General features: G+C 44.3%; 1 protein-coding gene across 13 annotated transcripts in view; it reads left to right on the plus strand.

Moving 5' to 3' along the window:
- The window catches only part of CDIN1 (CDAN1 interacting nuclease 1), a 152,531-nt gene that overhangs the window by 18,521 nt on the left and 116,771 nt on the right, over positions 1–17,239 (plus strand). For 12 of the 13 annotated variants that reach the window (XR_012803748.1, XM_075613212.1, XM_075613213.1 and 9 more), the window contains exons 3-6: positions 9,782–9,827; positions 11,437–11,501; positions 12,589–12,649; positions 16,995–17,067. Coding sequence is in view for 12 of the 13 variants with exons in the window: in XM_075613212.1 (XP_075469327.1) it covers positions 9,782–9,827; positions 11,437–11,501; positions 12,589–12,649; positions 16,995–17,067 (245 nt within the window). In the remaining variant the exon portion in view is untranslated. Of the gene's footprint in view, positions 1–9,781; positions 9,828–11,436; positions 11,502–12,588; positions 12,650–16,994; positions 17,068–17,239 lie in introns of those variants that run through there. The other variant, XM_075613224.1, reaches the window with a different exon arrangement.

Raw genomic sequence — 17,239 nt, forward strand, 5'->3', positions numbered from 1 at the left:
CAGCACTTAACAAGGACGAAATGAACCTAGGATAATGCGATTAGGTAGGAGATAAATATGAATGCTTTCCTCTGCTCTCCTTATTTATAGGGGCAAATGGAAGCCTGTTTTGTTTGGGAGATGCTTCCAAAAAGAAGAGAGCATTTCTAGATTACCAGAAGAGTAGTGTCTTAATGTGTATAACACAATTTAAACAAGACAACAGACAACACACTGTCTGCTCTGGTTTCTGCAAACACATTCAGAGACACCTGTGGATAAATATTTTTTGCTTGGCCTGTGTTTCCCATAAATGTAAAGCAGACAGGTAGAGTGTTATTTATAAATATAATGTGCTAATAACCAAATGTATAATTCGTTATAAAAGAAAAAAGATGTTAGGCGAGCATCCCTCGAATTAGCTAACATTTTTAAAATACAGTTTGTTTTTTTAATGCACAATTTGGCACATTTGTTGAGCATCTCACAAAAGTGTAACAGCTAAAAAACATATTTAGATATACAGTATATATGCGTATTTTTATATAGACGCATACATTATTTTTTCTTTATGATAAAATGTAGAGAACAATAGCAAATGTAAGGTAGAAATGATACCTCCGATGTTACAGGAAGATGCAAGCTTTTAGGACTGCTTATTCAGCTGTGTTGACTACAGAACAACATATTGAACCTTTTCAGCTGGGTTCAGGGTGTTGCCAAATGTCCTGTACACTTTGGGTGTGAGTATTTGTTTGGGTTGTCTTGCCCTTTGCTACTGCCATGTGGCCTTTCCATGCCAAGGAAGAGGAATCAAATGCTTGATATTTTTTGATACTAGTTAAAAGAAAAATAACTTCCTATACAAGCTGTAAACCGTGATAAAGAGGATTTAGTAAATACTTTATAAATTCTCAACTAGAACCTGAAAACCCAAAAAAGCACGGGGTTGATGCTCAAGTAAGCCGACGCATAAATGTATGTCTAAAATGGGAAATATCTATCCTATCTATCCTATCTATCCTATCTATCCTATCTATCTATCTATCTATCTATCTATCTATCTATCTATCTATCTATCTATCTAATATTAGAAATATATCAATGACAAAAAGAATATATACACAGACATGTTAAAGATATTTAAAAGTAACAACCCCATGACCCCCAAAGGTGCAAAATAATGCTTAAAAAATATATAAGCTAATAATGCTGCTCTCCACTCTCTCTCCTCTCGCTCTCCTCTCTCTCACTCTCCTCTCGATCTCCTCTCGATCTCCTCTCGATCTCCTCTCTCTCCTCTCGCTCTCCTCTCGATCTCCTCTCTCTCCTCTCGCTCTCTCCTCTCTCCTCTCTCTCTCCTCTCGCTCTCTCCTCTCTCCTCTCTCTCTCCTCTCTCACTCTCCTCTCTCGCTCTCTCCTCTCACTCTCCTCTCTCACTTTCCTCTCTCACTCTCTCTCTGTTTTTTTTATTGGCTGGCTGATCATGGTGTGTAATTTTGCCACCCCTGGTGTTAGTTTAGTCTTGTAAATTTCTCTCTGTATGAGACTATTGTATTATTATCATCTTTATTTATTCATTATTTTGCACCTTTTGGAGGTTGAGGGGTTGGTATTTTAGGGTATATAAATACTTTGTATTCTTTTTCTCATTGACGTATTTCTAATAAAGCTTTTGTACTTTTTTCCCTGTAGATTTTTGTCTATGCCGGGTTTAGGCTTTTTAATGTCTTTTTTTTGTTGTCTCTTCTAGAACGGTTCTGTTAAGTATTAGGGTGAGAAATACTGACGATAAGCCTATTAGATTGTGAATGTTTTGAAAATGGATGATCTAAAGTCTGTTTCTTTAAACCATGCTAATATGGACAACAAAATGTGCCAAATAGGTGCATGGATTAATCTCAGAATAGTGAGACACATTCTTCTTGCATTGATTACACAGGGTTGTGCATTGAACTCAATACTAACACTCCCTCTGGCTTTGATGACACACCTGTAATTAGATGGCAATGGCATTCATTCCTCTCTCTGCTGATAAATAAACTCTGAATCTTAACAGAGGTATATGAAAAAAAGCACACAACTGAAACCAGTGAGCAGCCCCTTGTTAAATTCCCGATCTTCTCTGTCTCCTGTAGGATTGCTAAAACACTGCTGAGTTTTATGGGTTTGGCACGTTGGAGGATTTGTGTAACCATAAGCTGTGCCATTAACTGCCTGTGCGACGGACTCCTAAAGGAAGGCCCATGGTGGTAGTGAAAAACCTCACGGCAAAAATGGCTCCAAAAGACAGGGTTAACTTGCATAATTATGTGCCGCGCTCATTGCTCTCTCCAGACTAATTAAGGATGTCTGGCTCAATATGCTCTGTTAGGCTCCCAATATGGTTTTTGCATTAGCACATCTATCTCTCTGGACAACAGGAATGGGAGGATAGAAATGCAGTATCTGTGCTTCTCTTGCAGGATGTTGTACATTTTGTGGGACAAGATATGTGTCTAATGTTCCCATTACAAAACTGTTAAAGTAATTCCTCAAATGGAAAGTTGTATATAGATATATGTAGTTGTATATAAAATTATCAAATATGAGTTTGAATTTTGCTCCATCCAACTGTTTCCCTGCCGTAGAGATTTAAAATAAGGCATTTTTGGGATCATAGGGTTTAATCTGGAATGTGATGGGAATTTAAGGAGGAGAGAAACTGATTGTAGCGGCAGTGTTTTGTGTACATTGCATGGGAGAAAGGTACGAGACTGGGAGGACAGAAGTGGGTTTCTCTTTATAGTTCAGCATTTGTTTCCCGGATTTATAGCGGACACAAACCTCTGCTCCAATACAGGCATACCCCGGTTTAAGGACACTCACTTTCAGTACACTCGCGAGTAATGACATATCGGTCCCATTGCGTATGTTAATGTGGGGTATGCCTGTACATTGTTTATATGTGATATGCAGACTTTTTAAACATTTGTCTATGTAGAAAATTGTGGGCTCTAATAAGACTAGGGGAAGACCAGTTATACTTTTCAGGAAGGAACCATCTTCCTATCCTCCTGAATTCAGGGATACTGCTGGGTAAGTCTAGAGATACAGTATACACCTGCGTAGGGCCCTAACTTGTATAGCGCCACCTTTATGCAAGTGTTAGAACTGTATAGTATGGGGATCACTTTGTATCTCTCACTGTCTGACCACCATACATATTTATCACAATACGTTTCCACGCTCTGCTGCTCCTTTTGCTGCCTGTCCCACACCAAGCTTGACAGAGCACCCAGCCCCTCAGAAGACAAATCTGCACTCCTTTGCACGTTTGACACATGGTTATGCTAAATACTGGCAGCATGAGGAACATGTCATTAACAGTAATTAACTTAATGAAAGCCACCTGGCTTTTTAAAAAAAATAAATATAATTAATTGCTTGTAAATAATAAACTTGGATATAATTTATAGGTTTCTCAATTAAATTTATCATACAGTCCCAACAGGAATGAATTGAAAGCATTCATGAAATTGTTAATTGGACGTAAGATTGCAAGGTTGTATTTCACTTGAAAGACTAGTTACTATGGCTTGCATGTCCATAATGTTTAGAGAACCTGGTACAAGGAAGGAACATAATATTAGGGTTACATTAATCCTGTTGCATGCAGAAGGACTTGCAAAGCAGCTGATAGAAAGAGATCAGTAAAGCATTTGACTTCCCCTGTGTGGTACCATTGCTCTTTTCTTGGAATCTGGGGTTTTGTTTGTATCCACCACCTGCTCTGTGTATATACTGTAGTCATTTTTGCTCTTTTTTTACATTTGTATTGCTATGGTGAAGAACGTGCGCATGGCTTCATTTTTGAATTTTGCTTTCAGATTCCGTGATGAAGCCCAGTTCCCGCACTGCCCTTTTTATATGGGTTAGTGACGTCCTCGGGACCTAGCGGACGTCAAGTTAAGGGTACAAAAATGTCAATAAAAACAAAGAACGGCAGAACATTATTTAACAAGCAGATTATTGCTCGGGATAAACAGCAGCAGACACAAACCCACTAGACAGCATGTGCAATGCTGCACGGAGCCAGCAATAGTAACACAGTGCTCTAAAACCAAAGGGGTGAAATAGACGTAAATGTATTTGTGTAACGGTTGTGGATGATGCTGATAATACCTATTACCCAGAACCACATTTTCATGCAATAGAAAACAGACTTTTTTTCTCCCTTGGAACAATTCAGTGCGTGAGTTACATTTGTGTAAGTTTCTGATTGTATTTTCTCCCTGTACTGGAACATAACATATTTTATGATCACTTTGACCACACAAATTATCCCAAAAGACTTTTAAGTTTAGTCTGGCAATTTTGCAGAGTGGGAAAACGAGCCTTTGATGTGGTCTAAGGGCTGTTTTTTTAATTTTTTTAGAAGCAATTAAAACATATGGGGTGCAAGTTAATTAATCCTGAATAACCCAGCTTTAGTGTTTTTTGTTTGCAAATGACAGAATCGCCTGTAGAAAAAAGGAAATGGCATAACATGCAACACACAAGGCAATAGTTTTAATTATTCATTCTGCTTTGCTGTACTGTAAAAGCAGATTTATTGGAATTGTAATTTGTTTGCGTTGCATCCAGTAAGAAAATATATCAAAAGTAATGAATTGTGTTTTAAGACGGAGTGAGGTAGAGATATCCACAGAGGACAATTGAAAACCGTAACAGTCATTTTTATCGATCGACATGAGAAGTTGGAGAGTGCACTATCTGTCCCGTGTCTCGGCGGTAACCGTTTAGCTGCCGCAGCGCTGCATTACCGGACACGACTGTTAGTCTCCCTGACTGTGCAAAGCGTTAAGCATCCAGTGGGCTGAGGAAAGAGAGAGAGAAATGAGATACAGGCGGGGAGGAATTCCCTGCTGGATGAGCTGCTTTACATGTTGCTTCATTGCCAGGTGCTTGACACAGAGTTGAGTACTGGGAAGATGAAGCATTGGAAATGACCGACTCCACGAGAAAGATGCCCTCCTGCTGGGAAAGTTTCTATTTTCAAAGCCTCGTCAGTTTCATAGGGAATGTTAGAGTCCCATATGCTGCTACTGACATTGAGTTAAGTCCCCCCCCCCCCTCTCCTGCTCAACCCCTAATAGGAGACAGCTACCAAAGAGGTTTCCCTCGGAGATCACAAAATGAATTTCAATATGTTGCCAATGAGCTAAGCTGTATGTTCCCAACTGCTAATGGAACTGAATTCCCATCTATTATTAATAGGAAATGTACTCTGTTTTCTTTTCAGTCTCCCCCTCCCTCACGCTGCTTGTGTTTTACCAGCAGGACATGCCACTGATACAGCTTTGTGGGCCCGGAAAGTGAAAAAGGATCCTTCCAACACATGAGCCTGCTGTATCTGCTGTTCACTCCCTACCATGCCTCCCCTTTACCTACCGTACCATGCCTCCCCACTCCCTACCGTACCATGCCTCCCCACTCCCTACCGTACCATGCCTCCCCACTCCCTACCGTACCATGCCTCCCCACTCCCTACCGTACCATGCCTCCCCACTCCCTACCGTACCATGCCTCCCCACTCCCTACCGTACCATGCCTCCCCACTCCCTACCGTACCATGCCTCCCCACTCCCTACCGTACCATGCCTCCCCACTCCCTACCGTACCATGCCTCCCCACTCCCTACCGTACCATGCCTCCCCACTCCCTACCGTACCATGCCTCCCCACTCCCTACCGTACCATGCCTCCCCACTCCCTACCGTACCATGCCTCCCCACTCCCTACCGTACCATGCTTCCCCACTCCCTACCGTACCATGCCTCCCCACTCCCTACCGTACCATGCCTCCCCACTCCCTACCGTACCACGCCTCCCCACTCCCTACCGTACCACGCCTCCCCACTCCCTACCGTACCATGCTTCCCCACTCCCTACCGTACCATGCCTCCCCACTCCCTACCGTACCATGCCTCCCCACTCCCTACCGTACCATGCCTCCCCACTCCCTACCGTACCATGCCTCCCCACTGCCTACCGTATCATGCCTCCCCACTGCCTACCGTATCATGCCTCCCCACTCCCTACCGTACCACGCCTCCCCACTCCCTACCGTACCACGCCTCCCCACTCCCTACCGTACCACGCCTCCCCACTCCCTATGTACCTCGACTTCCTACGGACAACGCCTCTCCACTCCCAATCATACTATGCCTCCCCACTCCCTACCATACCATGCCTCCCCACTCCCTACTGTACCATGCTTCCCCACTCCCTACCGTACCATGCCTCCCCACTCCCTACTGTACCATGCCTCCACACTCCCTACCGTACCATGCCTCCCCACTCCCTATCGTACCATGCCTCCCCACTCCCTACCGTACCATGCCTCCCCACTCCCTACCATACCATGCTTCCCCACTCCCTATGTACCTCGACTCCCTACGTGCAACGCCTCTCCACTCCCAATCATAATATGCCTCCCCACTCCCTACCGTGCCATCCCTTCCCACTCCCTACTGTACCATGCCTCCCCACTCCCTACCGTACCATGCCTCCCCACTCCCTACCGTACCATGCCTCCCCACTCCCTACCGTACCATGCCTCCCCACTCCCTACCGTACCATGCCTCCCCACTCCCTACCGTACCATGCCTCCATACTCCCTACCGTACCATGCCTCCCCACTCCCTACCGTACCATGCTTCCCCACTCCCTACCGTACCATGCCTCCCCACTCCCTACCGTACCATGCCTCCCCACTCCCTACCGTACCATGCCTCCCCACTCCCTACCGTACCATGCCTCCCCACTGCCTACCGTATCATGCCTCCCCACTGCCTGCCGTATCATGCCTCCCCACTCCCTACCGTACCACGCCTCCCCACTCCCTACCGTACCACGCCTCCCCACTCCCTATGTACCTCGACTTCCTACGGACAACGCCTCTCCACTCCCAATCATACTATGCCTCCCCAATCCCTACCATACCATGCCTCCCCACTCCCTACTGTACCATGCCTCCCCACTCCCTACCGTGCCATCCCTTCCCACTCCATACCGTTCCATACCATACCTCCCCACTTCCTACCGTACCATACCATGCCTCCCCCACTCCCTACTGTACCATGCCTCCCCACTCCCTACCGTGCCATCCCTTCCCACTCCATACCGTTCCATACCATACCTCCCCTCTTCCTACCGTACCATACCATGCCTCCACACTACCTTCCATACCATGCCTCCCTACCGTACCATGCCTCATCACTCCCTACCTTAGATTGTTCAACATTGAAAGGGGAAGGAATGTCGCGCGAAATGCTAGAGGTCTCAATAATTGTAATTCTGAAAGAAGGGAAAGACCCTTCACTATGCCTAATCTACAGACCTATATCACTGATAAATACAGACATCAAACTCTTTGGCCAAATTCTAGCACTTCAATTAAATAAGGTTCTGAATACTCTAGTCCACACTAATCAGGTAGGCTTCACCCCAGAACACCATGCCTCCGACAATATTCGTTGGATTATTAACATCATACATATTAGTAACTCAAACCAAAGGCCAACTCTGATCCTAGGATTGGACGCGGAAAAAGCTTTTGATAGTGTAGAGTAGCCCTTTATGTTTCGGGTTTTGAACAAGATAGGTCTCCATGAAAGATTAATTAATGGCATAAAAGCACTGTACTCTAATCCTTCGGCCATGGTCCGCACTTTAGGGCATACTTCACCACCATTCAAAATTACAAACTGCACACGACAGGGATGTCCGCTGTCCCCTTGCTATTTGCATTATGTATTAAAGCATTGGCCTCCAACATTAGACTAAACCCCGGTATAAGCGGAGTCCCTATTGGGGGCAGAGAATACAAGTTATCTTTAGTTGCTGACGATGTCTTGCTTTCTCTGACCAGCCTAAATTCATCCTTACAGAACTTGTTTGCCACGGTCGAAGAATTTGGCAAGCTGCCAAATTTTAAAATCATACAAAATCGGAAGCCTTAAGCTTGCATATACCCTCAGGTGCAGAAAGCAATATAAAGAAGAAAAAAAAATTCCCTATCAAATGAAAACTGGATAGGCTAAAATATGTGGGAGTGTATATAACAGAAACATATGGAGGCCTCTTTGAGGCAAACTATCCAGAACTCATTAAAAATGTGAAAAAAGATCTATAGAGCTGGGTGGGGCACCAGATCACATGGCTGGGGAGAATAATATTGGTTAAAATGAATGCATCTCCCTATCTGCTGTATCTGTTCCAGGTCTCACCAATAAAAGTAGTGATCTGGAGAAAGAAATGACTGAATTTATATGGAACGGGAGAAAACCTAGAATTAAGAATAAATGAATGGTGTTACTGCTGGCACTTGGCAGATTAGCTCAATCAGATCTGGTTAAATACTATGAAGCGGCTAGGCCGAGCCCGTTAATATATTGGTCAGGGACAGCCGAAGCCATGGGTGGATACAGAAAGAGCGGAAGCGGTGACTACTGATACGGCAACAGTTTTGTGGCTGAAGAAAGATTCTAGGACAACACAGTTCAGGAGTCAGCCAGTCATCGCGCATTCCCTAAAAATATGGGACAAAAATTGTGTTTCGTCTGTTCTCTCTCCAATGACACCGATTAGGTTTAACCCTGACTTTGCTCCAGCTTGTGGTAAATGTATATACATTTTGGGATACAAAAAGTCTAACAAACCTAAAATATATTCAGAAAACAGATAAAATCAAGACATTCCTTGAACTACTACGGGAGGAATTCGGAATACCAAACACATTTACATCAATATCTGCAACTGAAACAATATCTCCTCAATACAGCCAAACAAAAACATAAACAGACTCCTTACCACTTTTGAGAGTTAGTTCATAGCAACAAAATACCACAAAGGGACAATTGCTAAACTGTACCAGATTCTATTGTTGCAACCTACCATGCCTTCCCACTCCCCACCGTACTATGCCTCCCCAATCCCTACCATACCATGCCTCCCCACTCCCTACTGTACCATGCCTCCCCACTCCCTACCATACCATGCCTCCCTACCATACCATGCCTCCCCACTCCCTACCATACCATGCCTCCCCACTCCCTACCATACCATGCCTCCCCACTCCCTACCATACCATGCCTCCCTACCATACCATGCCTCCCCACTCCCTACCATACCATGCCTCCCCACTCCCTACCATACCATACCTCCCCATACCATGCCTCCCCACTCCCTACCATACCATGCCTCCCGACTCCCCACTCCCTACCATACCATGCCTCCCCACTCCCTACCATACCATGCCTCCCTACCATACCATGCCTCCCCACTCCCTACCATACCATGCCTCCCTACCATACCATGCCTCCCCACTCCCTACCATACCATGCCTCCCCACTCCCTACCATACCATACCTCCCCACTCCCTACCATACCATGCCTCCCCACTCCCTACCATACCATGCCTCCCCACTCCCTACCATACCATGCCTCCCCACTCCCTACCATACCATGCCTCCCCACTCCTTACCATACAATGCCTTCCCACTCCGCACAATGCATCCCCACTGCCTCTCCTTTTACTTTTTTAGTTTCCTATCTCCCTTATCCTGTCTTCATTCCCTCTCCCTCGTTCCTTGACCTAGCCTTTGTCTGAGGTGTCCGTCTGGAACAACTTTTGCACACTTGTTTTCGTGTTCTCTTAGATTACAGGGCAGCGGGGCCTACCTTTGAAGCTGACTAGCCTTTTGTCTCCCCCCATGCACTCCAGTAATTAACTTTGTCCATCTTTTATTTTGTTCCAGTCAATCGCAGTCCACTCTGCTGAGCATCTTCTCCCAGGAGTACCAGGTTAGAAGTTTCCTTCTTTGTGAAGCTTGACAGGTGCTTAATTGAATGATGAATGTCCCTTTATTTCTTTGTAATTGAACTGCCAGCCCAGTGATTGGTTTGGAAGATGTAAACCCCTCCACCCTCCCTCCCCTCCGCTCTCCCCCTCCCCTTACCAAGCATTGCCTGATCCTGAGTGGATGCCTGCCAAGCTTTACCCATCCATCTGTCTAATAACATCTATCCTTTGCTTATTTGGTGGACCCGTAATAAATTATGCTAAACCATTATTATTCTGACAATAATGATTTCCCCGCGTTGCACGGTTCTGTGTGCTAAATGTTTGCTGACTTGCACTGTCAGGGCTACTTTCCCTTGCTGACAGAGATTATGATAAACGACCCACTCCCGGAGTGGCAGAAGGCAAGAGAGGCAGAAAATGGAGTCATTTATCATCCTGTGACGGGTGTCACTCATATGGCGGCCCTCCAAGGAACCGTCACTGTTGTGTTTCTGTATTTTTTTTCCCATTTTGATCTTGGTTTCTAAATACGTTTTTTCATGAATAAGAATGCAGCCTCCTCGCTTTGCAATAGAATGCGATGAGGAGGATCAGCAGAGGCCGAAGGGGAAATTAATACTAAAGTTGAAATGTAGAATAGCCTTTGTATGTACCCCAACTGCTTTGTGTATGAGGCTGCCTTCGGCAAAGCTATTGTGCTTCAATTTTCTGTGACCCCAGGTGGCTCTGACAGTGCAGTACCAGAACCAGTACCAGTACCAGAACCAGTACCAGAACCAGTACCAGACCTTCTCAAACATACTCTCCGCACTGAGGGAAGATACATTGCTGAGTGTGTGCAAAGGTGTCCCTGAGCTGGCCTTGGCAATTGCTCCATCATTTCTTTTGTTGCTCTGCATTCCATGTTTTATTTTTCTTCTACAGCGACTGCACTCAGTGATTGTTATCCTTTATCATGCAACAGCAGCGGCAAGAGGGACTAAAGGAATCCTTTCATGTTTGTGAAATGAATCGTGCTGCAAATGAAATGTATGCACTAAATCAGGGGTTCTCAATCCAGTCCTCAAACCCCCGCAACAGGTCAGGTATTAAGGATATCCCAGCTTCAGCTGGGAGTGAGCCACTGATTGAGCCATCTGTGCTGAAGCTGGGATATTCTGAAAACCTGACCTTTTGGGGGGGTCTTGAGGACTGGAGTTGAGCGCCCCTGTAGTAAATGGTCACGTGCTTTTAAACATCTGAGCATCTCCATCTCCCTGCTCCCCTCCGTTCTGGCTTTACACTTATACTGCTACTATTAATGCCTTATGTGCCCTCCCTAAACTACAAACGGGTAGCAAGAAATGTAAAGTCAAATGTTCTGAAATGATATATTTGAGCAGCATTTCTTGTTTAAGCGGGAGTATATATTTGAGCAGCATTTCTTGTTTAAGCGGCAGTATATATTTGAGCAGCATTTCTTGTTTAAGCGGCAGTATATATTTGAGCAGCATTTCTTGTTTAAGCGGCAGTATATATTTGCAGCGTGTGCCTGATGCCACTGACACCATCACTGCTATGTGTTCATGCCGTGTGTCCGAGCGTGGCTCGGGTTTTCCTCTGTTTCAGAAACTAATCAAAAGAACACACGCCAAGCACCATACTCCTGAGGCGGTAGAACTGTACTATGACAGGTATGTTATCCTGCTTCTGATCTGGAGAACCTAGGTACTGCGGGGCTATGAACCCCCTCCTCGACAAACCCTCCAAAAACATTCCTCCAACACAGAAATACTGCTGCATTTTTTCAAATGAAAGCATCAATCTCCAGTACCTGTCCGCCTTCTCCCCCCCCCTTTTTTTGGTGGGGGCCAGGGTTATAACTCTGTGCCCAGGACATACTTGAAAACGAGAGGTAACTCTCAATGTATTACTTCCTGGTAAAACATTTTATAAATAAATAAGAACAAGTGGATCCCGGGAGCTGAAACATGTTCAGGACCAAAGACCTTCTGCTTCCCGAGATACACACCACTAAAAGTGCCGCGTTAATTCCTGTTTTTGTTTTAATCTTCCGCATCTTGTGCCAATGGGAAGCTGCATCCAATAATGCGGGAGATTTACACTGCCATTTTGTTTCCCCTGGGGGGGACTAAACACTGATGCAATTACTGGTGAGTATCTCGGGAACAGGGGGACCCTGGAGCTGAAAATAGAGCGGTTTCCTATAAAATAAAATTAGAAGGGGGAGAGGGGTTCTAAGAACAAAATGGAGCAGCCCGGATACCTGCTATATAGGATAGCACTATTTATGCCCAGCATTCTATTCCTGCAATGTTTACAAAATGATCCGTACTTCCTGTAGAATGAGTGATAGCAGCTTGGCAGAGCTCCGGGTCTTTACTGCTTTAGAAGGTTAACACAGGGCTGGGAAACTCCAGTCTTCAAGGGTCACCAACAGGATATCCCTGCTTAAGCACAGGTGGCTCAATCAGTGACTCACTAGAAGACTGCACCACCTGTGCTGAAGCAGAGAGAACCTGAAAACCTGACCTGTTGGTGGCCCTTGAGGACTGACGTTGCCCACCCCTAGGTTAGCAGCTTGTTAATCTGGTGTAATGGAGTAACGGACGGGGCGGTTGTGTTTGTGGTGAGGGTTGTGGCCCCTTGGGGTCCATAAGACAGATACTCCATTGTAGAATGGCTGTGTGCATTACCTCGCTGAAGAGGCAGCCTGCGTGTCCTGTCCCGCGCTGCATCATCTGCCCCCGTATTTTCCAGGTACCTAAACGAAATAAGGAAACACGCTGCAGCACCCGGCTTACTAAATCTGGCCAATGAGGTAAGAACTTTAATTGTATTGCTTGCCACACATCTAGAGCTGGCACTGAAGGGGTTAATTATGCAGTGCAGAGACAAAACAAGTAAACAACAAAGGATGCAAACAGTTGGCCTTCTGATTCTGTACTTCCTTAACTCATTCTTTGCGGTTCAGGTAAAAGCTCCAGGGAAATGTCCATGTTTAAAATAGATAGCAAGCTAAAAAGGGAACACACAGTGCGCATGTCTTTACCCACGATTCCTGTGTGCAGTCCAACCACTGTATGATATGACAAAAAGGCCGGAGAGGGGGGGAAGGGCACGTTTTGGAGAGAATTAGAAGACACACAGACATAATAGTAACCTTATTATCTGTTATGGTTTGTTAACACTAAATAAGACGTGAGATTTTGCACCAGCAATTTGTGTGTTCTGTGTATAACCGTGTACTGCTGGTTAGGACTTCTGCCATCTGAGCTGCAGCTAGCACCATCGCACACTCACCTGGCACCATGTCAGCCCCCCTCCCTAGGAAATAACATTCAGGTTTAAGGCATCTCACAGGCCGATCACAATCCAAACTCGCAGAGAGGTTCTGGAAGTTGAGTTTATTGCAGCTATAAATATAAATAATGCTGCAAGTTTTATTGAATAAAGAAGACATAAAAAGTGCATATCCACTGCGGCGGGCTGACAAAAATAATCTGAAATCCTTCTGTGATACTCTAAAATATTTATTTACAATAATAATGTGGATTCAATATTGGGTCGAATTTAACCTGCCTCTTCCCAGCCAATCCCCCAAGGAATGAGAGGAGGCGCTGCCGAGCGCTGCTTCTGTGTTACAATGTGAGAGGGGGTGCAAGTGAGCTGTCCCATTAACCGTTCAGCTGCTGGGAAGACAGCAATGCATTGCTTGGGGTTTACTGATCGCTTCAGAATACAAGATGTTAGGGTCTTAAGACCCCACAAACACAAAAAACAGAGTGCATAGAGGGACACAGTCAATAAAAATGAGTGATACTTTATATAAACAATAAACAAGTTAAACACTTACATGCATATAAATATCATAAGATAAATCTCCCCACACAGGGACATGATGGTAGAACCGGAACCTTGACTCTTGGGGTATAGATGGAACAATCTGTCCCATTACAGAGCCCTTGCATTGATGAGATAAAACAGCTGTCTGTGAGTAGGATTACTGGCCATACACTTCCTTCCCCCAGACTGGGCTGAAAGGGTCTTAAACGCTGTCAAACACGTGCGAAGACTCCATTCTCCCATTGCGAAACATACTGAGCAATGAGCCCGGAACTGCGTGGTGTTTCTAACGAGATCTTGTTTCCAGACAGTACCGATGAACTACTCAATTCTTTATATCTAAAGAAGATATCAATGTAAACTACGAAGTATCAAGATAAGAGACGCCCCGGTATGAATATATTCAGCAGGCGCAGGGCAATTACATTTCGCATTTAATTTCAAGATCACTCTGAGTAGGTTCGAGAAATTTGAATGCAAAGTCTGACGCTCGAGCTCTTGATATTTTTCTCATAAATTGACATTGTTTTCAACAAAGATTAGCAGCCAGAAATGTTTATAGGGGAAGAAGTGTTACACATGGTTACATTTTCTGGGCCATGTACTTAAAGAAAATGTATACTTTTGTGATGGTAGTTTTGCCTTGTGAATGACGGCCTACACTTCTTACCTTCAGCACTTGCTAATTTGAGGCCTGAATTGGGCAGAAAAATATATAAACATAAAATTAATATACAGTACACACACATACTCTGGCACTCCACTACGATGTGTATACTGAATGTATTAGGAATACAAGAAAGTGACAGAAGGCTCTCCAGGTCTTATGCAAAAATAACAAAAGTTTCATAAAACGTTTGCTGCTATATCTTAAAAAATACATACAATTAATTACTTATAGCTTAACTGGAATATAATGTAGAACTCAGTTTTGACCCAAGCAGGACTGTCCCTTTAAGTAAAAAGAAAGGAACCCCTCCGATATCAGAGTTTTAATGTGATCAACAGGATAGGGATTCTTTGTGTTTCTAAAATGCTATGTACAGCGTTGTACAGCTTCATGGGAAAGAAAATCTGGTGTGTGTGTGTGGGTGTATTTGTGTGTGGGTGTATAGGTGCAACAACGTGAAATTGGGTCAACCACACAACTGATTATCAATTTATTATATGTACTGTATTTCTATATACAGCACAATCACAGAATTGTGGAGAATGCGATACAACTGGGTCTCATTTGTGACCGAGGGACAGACCCTGCGGTGACCAGGACACAGGGAAAGCAGGAATTTAAAAGATCTTAGAAGAAAATATAAAATATCTACTGGAGAATTGTACAATGAACCATGTGATCAGGAAGAAACAGGGGAAAAGAAGCATTTTGTAAAAGAAAAATACTGTTAGGCTGCCTTAGTGTGAGTGCAGTTTACAACAAATCATGAAGATGGGGACTTGTCCTTAAAGCTTGGTTCTTGGTTCCCCTGTATCTGCTCCAGGCCTTGTTGTCTTTCAATGTGAGTACTCCTTAATGCATTAGGGAAATGTTGCAATAACCAGTAGCACATTATTACCTCCAAACAATCAAGCTGCCATTTTTATATGATACTTAATATTTAAATGACATCTCCCTGCATCTGCTGACGATTGATGTAACAGCGCTACTTTATGAGTCAATATATATTTAATCAGTGAAAACTGTAAAAACTGATGAGAGATGTATAACATAGTGGCAGGGTATGGTTGCAGAAGGCCAGTTAAAGCAGCAGCTCTGTGGCGTGATGCTGTTTTGCATGAGACTGAGCACGCACACACATATTTACCTGATCTTGTGTATATTTTTATTTATCTGATTATTATTTTTATAGCCACATGGTGCAGCCATGCAGTCTCCAACCTTGTTTTATTCTATGCCACCCAAACAAAGGAGGGACATGTCTGTACCACAGCAGTAAAGCCGCGGATGTGCCAGATGGCGTATAGATGTATATAAATTCAGATTACATGTTGTTCGGGAGGGTGGGATTATGCTTATAAATCCAGCACAGAGTATACCTGCAGTATGGCCTTGAATTGATATTGCAGCACAATGCTTAGAAGTCACAGCATGCACCACATAGACAGGGGGTACAAGCACCAGGGCTTATGGGTGCCGTAAGTGCGAACGCCTCGTTCAGCTAGTACAATGCAAATAAATGACAAAATACTTGTTGCAAGCAGTGTTGGTTTGAGGCAGAGAAGATGCCACGTACATTTGGTATTAACATGTCTAAAATGTTGGGCATTCTGTGAATGTATTTACACTGCCCTGCTATGGAGCTGGCCAAGTAGAAGTCCTTTCAGCATGCAGCGGCCTCTTTAGTACAAGGGAGAAGTGCAGGGTGCTGCCGGGAAGGGAAACGGGCAGCATCTCTCTGCTCATTTGAAAGCCTTTTGCCTAGTTTCTAAATCAAGATAAAAGGATAGCGTGATTATTAGCCTTGAAAAGCTGTCAGACAATATTAATTATGCCAGGATATCCAAGCAAGTGTCACCGTCTCTGCTCTAACACTTACAAAGGAGTCTTCAACGACTGAAGTGTATGAGGACGTAGATTAGATTACAGGGTGTCATTTGAGAGCTGGTTCATCTACAGTGAATCTGTTCCTGTGTGTTTTCTATGTCATCTTTCCATGTCATGTGTTCTTGTCCACATCTTATTGTCATATTCTTCTTGCAGTTGCAGTACAGCTGCTTGATTATTTACTTTTTCTTTATATTTACCCAATCTCGGGGTCTTACATGGGCAGGACTTCTCTGTTTTTGCCACCAGAGACCTCCAGTTGACCAGATAAATCTAATGCCATGATTTAGTGTGGGTGGAAATAACAGCTTCAGTATATTTTCTATACTGCACGAGAATAAAAATGACAAGCAAGTGACGTGTAGACTAGAGCATGAAAAGGAGAGCGATCGCAGGGCTCAATTAAAGGTTCTATCAACAACACACATTGTGTCTGTAACAAAAAGAAATCAAAGAGCACAGTGCAAGGTGTCAGGGAAGGAGAATCTGGTGCCGGCTGAGAACGGGTGATTTGGTGTTTGGGAAGAGAAGTAGTATAGTGGTCACACTGCCTTTGCAGTGGGTGTTTCCGGAGAAAAGGTCTGGTGAGCTTAAAGATGTTACTACTAAATTAGATTGCAAGTTTTCAAGGGCAGGAAGTGCGTTTCTGAACAGTACCGCTTACACTCCGGCGCGGTATAGGGACAATATATCCTAGTATAATATTATTGACAAAGGACATGTGCTATGGCCAGCCCTGTGATCTGTATTCCTTCCCGTGCAGGTGGATTTCTCCCCAGCCCTCATGGCGAGGATTGTACTGGAGCGGTTTCTGCAAGACCAAGATGGGGTGACACGTGAGTGGCTTGTCCTTTTATTACCGTAAAACTTCTCAGTCCCCAGCATTGTCCCCTGGGGATGCGCAGCGCACCTTTCTAACCGTAATGACAGGAACAGCCAAGGAAAGCGCAGGGGAAATATGTTATTGTCGAATAATAGTTACTGTGTGTGTGTATATATATGTGTATG

This window comes from Ascaphus truei, chromosome 9 (assembly GCF_040206685.1).
Source record: "Ascaphus truei isolate aAscTru1 chromosome 9, aAscTru1.hap1, whole genome shotgun sequence".
In the NCBI taxonomy this organism is placed as follows: domain Eukaryota; kingdom Metazoa; phylum Chordata; class Amphibia; order Anura; family Ascaphidae; genus Ascaphus; species Ascaphus truei.